At 47.9% G+C, this 8138-nt stretch overlaps 1 protein-coding gene across 5 annotated transcripts in view; it reads right to left on the reverse strand.

Moving 5' to 3' along the window:
• LOC123174851 (V-type proton ATPase subunit B 1-like) overlaps positions 1–8116 on the reverse strand; it is a 19090-nt gene extending 10974 nt beyond the window's left edge. For 3 of the 5 annotated variants that reach the window (XM_044590106.1, XM_044590104.1, XM_044590105.1), the window contains exons 1-6: positions 7924–8116; positions 7506–7579; positions 6878–6933; positions 6663–6761; positions 6427–6486; positions 6009–6120 (exon numbers count right to left, since the gene is read on the reverse strand). In XM_044590106.1, coding sequence (XP_044446041.1) covers positions 6009–6120; positions 6427–6486; positions 6663–6761; positions 6878–6933; positions 7506–7563 — 385 coding nt within the window. In that variant the 5' untranslated portion in view covers positions 7564–7579; positions 7924–8116. Of the gene's footprint in view, positions 1–5750; positions 5839–5871; positions 6121–6426; positions 6487–6662; positions 6762–6877; positions 6934–7505; positions 7580–7923 lie in introns of those variants that run through there. The other 2 variants (XM_044590103.1, XM_044590102.1) reach the window with 2 other exon arrangements.
• Positions 8117–8138: the final 22 nt, after the last annotated feature.

The raw sequence follows: 8138 nt of genomic DNA on the forward strand, positions 1-8138 counted from the left end.
CGGACGGCCTCAGCCTCCCCCAAGCCCGCTGCCACTCCCTACGGCTCCCCAGTGAGCTCCGCTACCCCCCTCTCTTCCTGGGCTCCGGTTCCCCTCCTGCTAGCTTCCCTGCTAGTACCGACCGCCGCCGTCCGCCATAGCTGCCTGGCTCGCGCACCCCGAGCTCCTCCGCCCGCACCGATGGTCCCCGCGTGCTCCTGGCACTCCCAGGGCCCCGTTGAGCCCCACATCTGGCCTTCCCGTGCCTCCCATCGCCGTGCCCGTGCAACCCCGAACTCCGGCCGCCGCTAAGCTCACCGCCGATGCCGTTTCCGGCCACCTCCGGACGAACCACTACCACCATCCGGCGCGGATCGTCTTGGCCGTTCGAACGCGACCAAGCGCGCGTGAAACGGACCCCTGTGGCCGAATTCCGGCCACGGCCGAGGCTCGCCGCCGTGTACGGGCTCGCCGGAGTGCCCTCCCGCCGGCGTCCGACGTGGCGCCTGGGGCCCACCCCCAGGGTCACTGACCAGCGGGCCCCTGGGCCCCACCTTTGACCCGTTGACTTCGGTCGATGCTGACTGGGCCAATCCCAGCAGCTGACATACGGGGCCCACCAATAAAGCCTTTTAAAAAATAAAAATAAAAATACTAATTAATCAGTTAGCTAAATTAGTTAGTTAAACTAATCCCTAATCAGACACTGACTAGTAGGGCCCACAATCTAATTAAGTTTTTTTGTTTTGTTTAAATTAACCCAGTTAATTAGCTACAGAGGCTGACATGTGGGCCCCACATGTCAGGGTGACATGGTCAGCGCACAGTTGACTGCTGATGTCACACATACGACATGCTGACGTCACCATTACTGTTTTGGATAATTCGAATTTAATTTAATAAATAAATAAATTCCAGAAATTCAAATAATCTTTGAAAATTCATATCTTTTAAACCGTAACTCGGATGAAAATGTTTTCTACATGAAAGTTGCTCAGAACGACGAGACGAATCCGGATACGCAGCCCGTTCGTCCGCCACACCTCCCTAACCTATCATACTCGCAACATTCCCCTCCGTTTCATCTGTCCAAAAATGCCTAACTCCGGGAAAACTTTCCGGATATTATCCCCCTTCGCCAGTATCGTGTAGCACTGCGTTAGAACACTCCTATCGCTGCGCTTTGCCATGTTATGTCTCGTCGTGCTTATGTTTGCATTGTATTTACTGTTTCTTCCCCCTCTTCTCTCCGGTAGACTACGAGACTGACGCTGCTGCTGCCCAGTTCGACTACGGAGTTGACGATCCCTCCTACTTGCCAGAGCAATCAGGCAAGCCCCCCCTTGATCACCAGATATCGCCTATTCTTCTCTATACTGCTTACATTAGAGTAGTGTAGCATGTTACTGCTTTCCGATATCCTATCCTGATGCATAGCCTATCCTTGCTACTACTGTTGATACCTTTACCTGCAATCCTACATGCTTAGTATAGGATGCTAGATTTCCATCAGTGGCCCTACATTCTTGTCCGTCTGCTGTGCTATACTATCGGGCCGTGATCGCCTGGGCGGTGATCACGGGTATATACTTATATACTACATACATGACACATGTGATGACTAAAGTCGGGTCGGCTCGAAGGAGTACCCGCAAGTGGATCTTTGTGGCGGAGCGACAGGGCAGGTTGAGACCGCCTAGGTGAGAGGTGGGCCTGGCCCTGGTCGACGTTCGCGGTTACTTAACACGCTTAACGAGATCTTGGTATTTGATCTGAGTCTGGCCATTTGGTCTATACGCACTAGCCATCTACGCGGGAGTAGTTATGGGTATCCCGGCGTCGTGGTATCAGCCGAAGCCTTCGTGACGTCAGCGACTGAGTGGCGCGCGCCGTGTTGGACCGCTTTGACGTAACCGCCGTGATCGTGTGGGTTGCTAGGTCTGCTCGCGGCCGCGTTCGCAACGTGCAGGTGTGCATAGGGCGATGGGCCCAGACCCCTGCGCGCTTAGGATTAGACCGGCGTGCTGACCGCTCTGTTGTGCTTAGGTGGGGCTGCGACGCGTTGATCTTACGAGGCCGGGCATGACCCAGAAAAGTGTGTCCGGCCAAATGGGATCGAGCGTGTTGGGTTATGTGGTGCACCCCTGCAGGGAAGTTTATCTATTCGAATAGCCGTGTCCCTCGGTAAAAGGACGACCCGGAGTTGTAACTTGACCTTATGACAACTAGAACTGGATACTGAATAAAATACACCCTTCCAAGTGCCAGATACAACCCGGTGATCGCTCTCTAACAGGGCGACGAGGAGGGGATCGCCGGGTAGGATTATGCTATGCGATGCTACTTGGAGGACTTCAATCTTCTTTCTTCTACATGCTGCAAGATGGAGGCTGCCAGAAGCGTAGTCTTCGACAGGATTAGCTATCCCCCTCTTATTCTGGCATTCTGCAGTTCAGTCCACTGATATGGCCCTTTACACATATACACATGCATATGTAGTGTAGCTCCTTGCTTGCGAGTACTTTGGATGAGTACTCACGGTTGCTTTTCTCCCTCTTTTCCCCTTTGTATACCTGATTGTCGCAACCAGATGCTGGAGTCCAGGAGCTAGAGATCCCGAGGATGATTCTACATGGAGTTCGGCTTCGAGGAGTAGTTAGGAGGTCCCAGGCAGGAGGCCTTGCCTTTTCGATCGTTGCTACTTTTGTGCTAGCCTTCTTAAGGCAAACTTGTTTAACTTATGGCTGTACTCAGATATTGTTGCTTCCGCTGACTCGTCTATGATCGAGCACTTGTATTCGAGCCCTCGAGGCCCATGGCTTGTATTATGATGCTTGTATGACTTATTTATGTTTTAGAGTTGTGTTGTGATATCTTCCCGTGAGTCCCTGATCTTGATCGTACACATTTGCGTGCATGATTAGTGTACGGTCAAATCGGGGGCGTCACAAGTTGGTATCAGAGCCAACTGCCTGTAGGAATCCCCCTTTCCAACTCCTTGGCCGAAGTTGAGTCTAGTCAGTGAAAACTGTTTTACTAACATGGCTGTGTGGCTTACGGGCCCACGTCGCCATTGGGTGGTATTAGGATCTTTTACTCCTTGTCTATACTCTGGGACTCTGATCTCTCTTCTATTCAGGTTAAGTGAATTTTACTAAATCTAACATTAGGATCTCGTTATCACTTTCACCCGGAGAGCCCCTTATTACTGATGATCGTCTGCTGCACGTGAAGACCCTGAAGATACTCTCCGCTGATAACCCGAGAACTTGTGTTCATTGCTTTTGCAATTCCCTTTTATCGATAAACTCCTATGAATAACCACGTATACTCGCCATTCATACAATGTTTCTCAGTTGATCTTGTTATTACAAGATACCCCGAAATTCTCTCTGTTGTTCCGAGAATCCTTTGAGCTTACCGCCTTGCTGTTCTTTGTCACCTGAATACCCCTACGGATAATTCTCGCACTTACCGAGTATCCGGTCATCCCCAGTTGTTTCAAGTATTCCACAATAGTCTTCAAAATACTATTCGATCTTCCGAAAATCCTCAGGAGCCTATTGCTCTTGAAATTCTTGTTTGCTTGCATTATGGTTAATCCCAAAATTCTCGTAATCTTATTGGCATCTCTTGTCATTATCATTTTGAGTCCGTTGATTCAATTTGTTGCGAATGCTCGCAATCCTCAATCATATCCTAGAATTCATTCTTCCGGCTCAGACGTCATTTTAAACGTGAGCTGGATCTCGACCTATCAAATTGCCATCGATTGTACCCCTAAGCCTATTCAACTTATCCATCCTTGATCAGAGCGTTGCTCCTGACCCCCCTGAGTTGGAAATCATAATTCTTTTGCATTTGAACTTTGAGTTAGTCAGTTGTTTCTATAATCAGATCTCCTGGCATTCTTCTTCCTCTGGTTGAGTACCGGTGCTCACATCAGATACCTTGTGGACCATCATATGGCTCCTGCTAGTTGCCGATAACTCGGTTACAAAACATGATCATCTCATACAATAAAATATAGCATCATGCCTTGACCATATCACATCACAACATGCCCTGCAAAAACAAGTTAGACGTCCTCTACTTTGTTGTTGCAAGTTTTACGTGGCTGCTACGGGCTGAGCAAGAACCGTTCTTACCTACGCATCAAAACCACAACGATAGTTTGTCAAGTTGGTGCTGTTTTAACCTTCGCAAGGACCGGGCATAGCCACACTCGGTTCAACTAAAGTTGGAGAAACTAACACCCGCCAGCCACCTCTGTGCAAAGCACGTCGGAAGAACCAGTCTCGCGTAAGCGTACGCGTAATGTCGGTCCGGGCCGCTTCATCCAACAATACCGCCGAACCAAAGTATGACATGCTGGTAAGCAGTATGACTTATATCGCCCACAACTCACTTGTGTTCTACTCGTGCATATGACATCTACGCATAAAACCAGGCTCGGATGCCACTGTTGGGGAACGTAGTAATTTCAAAAAAATTCCTCCGCACACGCAAGATCATGGTGATGCATAGCAACGAGAGGGGAGAGTGTTGTCCACGTACCCTCGTAGACCGAAAGCGGAAGCGTTAACACAACGCGGTTGATGTAGTCGTACGTCTTCACGATCCGACCGATCAAGTACCGAACGCACGGCACCTCCGAGTTCAGTACACGTTCAGCTCGATGACGTCCCTCGAACTCCGATCCAGCCGAGTGTTGAGGGAGAGTTTTGTCAGCACGACGGTGTGGTGACGATGATGATGTTCTACCGACGCAGGGCTTCGCCTAAGCACCGCTACGATATTATCGAGGTGTAATATGGTGGAGGGGGGCACCGCACACGGCTAAGAGATCAATGATCAATTGTTGTGTCTGGGGTGCCACCTGCCCCCGTATATAAAGGATCAAAGGGGGGAGGTGCGGCCAGCCTTGGGGCGCGCCAGGAGGAGTCCTACTCCCACCGGGAGTAGGACTCCCCCCCTTTTCCTAGTTGGATTAGGACTTGGGAGGGGGGAAAGAGGAGAGGGAGAAGAAGGAAGGGGGGCGCCGCCCCCTTCTCCTTGTCCTATTCGGACTAGGGGGGAGGGGCGCGCGGCCCAGCCCTAGCCGCCTCTCCTCTCTTCCACCTAGGCCCACTAAGGCCCATTATGTTGCCGGGGGGTTCCGGTAACCTCCCGGTACTCCGGTAAAATCCCGATTTCACCCGGAACACTTCCGATATCCAAACATAGGCTTCCAATATATCAATCTTTATGTCTCGACCATTTCGAGACTCCTAGTCATGTCTGTGATCACATCCGGGACTCCAAACAACCTTCGGTACATCAAAACATATAAACTCATAATATAACTGTCATCGAAACGTTAAGCGTGCGGACCCTACGGGTTCGAGAACTATGTAGACATGACTGAGACACGTCTCCGGTCAATAACCAATAGTGGAACCTGGATGCTCATATTGGCTCCCACATATTCTATGAAGATCTTTATCGGTCAGACCGCATAACAACATACGTTGTGCCCTTTGTCATCGGTATGTTACTTGCCCGAGATTCGATCGTCGGTATCTCAATACCTAGTTCAATCTCGTTACCGGCAAGTCTCTTTACTCGTTCCGTAATACATCATCTCGCAACAAACTCATTAGTTGCAATGCTTGCAAGGCTTAAGTGATGTGCATTACCGAGAGGGCCCAGAGATACCTCTCCGACAATCGGAGTGACAAATCCTAATCTCGAAATACGCCAACCCAACAAGTACCTTCGGAGACACCTATAGAGCACCTTTATAATCACCCAGTTACGTTGTGACGTTTGGTAGCACACAAAGTGTTCCTCTGGTAAACGGGAGTTGCATAGAACTTCCTGGGATAATATCAGACATCTCTCAGATATTATAAAGGTTACCATAAGTTAAGATGGAGCCTTTCACAAAGAATAGATTATTTAACTAATCTCCAGTTCTCCTAAGAAGTGTCCATGCCACTTGTCTACCCTAAGCATAAGAAAGTTTACGATAACATGAAATAACTCACCAGAAATATCCAAGTAAGCCTCGGGCAATATAGGGGGGCCATTATCAATAGGTTTTCCAGAGCCATTAAAAATGCGTCCAAGCATATCAAGTGAGACGGGAGTTTTCAAAACCTGTAACACAAAACGGTGCCATATGCAAAGAAATAAAGTGGTGAAGTTGAGACGAGTCAACAAAGCCTCATTCGAAAAATAAAGTTATTCAGCAGGAAGACGTTTGATATCACTAAATGTTCATGCCTAGCATTTTCTGGGTTCAGTTTCCATATCCAACTTTAAGATGGCTGATGTCATTTATTGTTCATACTGAAATTGTATAGCTATAGTTTGATGATCTGGGTATTTATTGCATAGAAAGAAATAAAGCATTTAATGATTGAACGACAAAGAATCAGAAGCAAAGATGTGAATAACAGGTACCTCGCCTGTGAACTGCACAGTAGTATACTTGTTGTCTATCCCTGAAGTACCTTCAAATACCTTAAGAGGCACGCAGCTCAGTATCCAAAAAAGGTCAAGTACCATGTAACCAAATACAATTTAATGCACTGGATCCCTAAGCAAACTATGTAAAAAATCAGATCAAATGCAACATCGTGTAAAACTCAATTGGCATTCTTCAATCAAGAGAATATGGTCCATAGAAAGGAAACAACCTGCACAACAGCTTTTTCACCATCGACTTCGAGGACTTGACCACGACGAGTGGTGCCATCTCCCAATCGGATGTTCACAATCTCCTGATACTTTGGGCCCTAAAATAGGTTTATACAGCGAAAATTTACTGAGTGTGAGAATGGTTATTTGATCCAACCATAATTTCGGTAACATTAGCAGCTATAGCTATATAGAGAAGAATGACAAATCATACCTTTACTTTGTCCAAAATAACCAACGGCCCTGCCACACCGGAGACAGTCCTATACTCTGCATGACAAGCAGAAATTCATTATCATCTTTGCTATATCACCCAAATGGGTTTTCAAAAAAAGACTAATGATTTCCTAAAAAAACTATATAGACTAATGTGAAAGATAGGAAGCAACACCGGCGGGGGGTGCTAGATAGGCCACACCGAGTGTAAGTACAACTAGTGTGAAACTATGGGAGAAAAGCAAAGATACAACGGAGAAAGGCAAGGACCTCAGGACCATGGTTCAGGAGAACATTGCTGATACTGATTTGCAGCACATTCCTGTCAGGATCAAGAATAAACGAACAGGACAACCTTTACTGTCTGCCAGCATATTTACTTTAAAGATTGATAAAATCTCAGTTTCATCGGGTCAAAAAAACATCTCCGTTTCATCAAATGAGTGCACTCTAGCAGCATGCCAATCGTCCGGCATCTATTATCTTTATATGCACAGCAGAGCACTAATGTAGCAAACCTATCCGTTCGCCATTGGAGTAACACAAGAAAGCTAAACAATCTAGGCTGTAATTCTCAAGAGCAATATACATACCACAAGCTTCGGTTTGCCTTGGTCAAGACTTACCTATGCCAATCTCCAATGTCCCCTCCTCCATCTCGGCGCCATCCTTCGCCAGACCCATGCTGGCGACGAACAACCTGCAGGAAATGGCAAAATCAAGGAAACCGTCCAAAGAAACAAAGGAGGAAGAAAGTGACCACGATAGGCCATAGGACCAATCTAGACCGATGGATCACTCCAATCAACACCGCCGCATCAAACGCGCCAACCCCACTAAAATTGCACTCTCCTAAATGCCTGAGTAAGAAAAGGCTTGCAATATTTCCCGCTTGAACTCTACCAGCAGATCTGGGCTCTCGGTCGGATCTTGGTCCAGGATCCGAGGATGGGAACAAACACAGCACAAGGATCAACCCAATTCTCCCCGGATTGGGCGCTAGTTGGCTGGGATTTGAGCGGGTTGAGTCGCGAGGAGACGCACCTTGGGTCGGGTTGGCAGCAGAGAGGTAACGAGATGGAGAACGAGAGGGAGAGGAAGACAGAGACGTGGCTAGAACCCAACGTGGGTGGTGGAGACGACGACACGAGCGGAGGAGGAAGGCTAACGAAATTAAACACCAGAGCCCAAATTGAAAGAAAAAAAATTAACACGGTGCAATCACCTCACTACACACATACACCCTATCTCTATGAGTT

The sequence above is a fragment of the Triticum aestivum genome, unplaced genomic scaffold (assembly GCF_018294505.1).
Source record: "Triticum aestivum cultivar Chinese Spring unplaced genomic scaffold, IWGSC CS RefSeq v2.1 scaffold125157, whole genome shotgun sequence".
NCBI lineage: Eukaryota > Viridiplantae > Streptophyta > Magnoliopsida > Poales > Poaceae > Triticum > Triticum aestivum.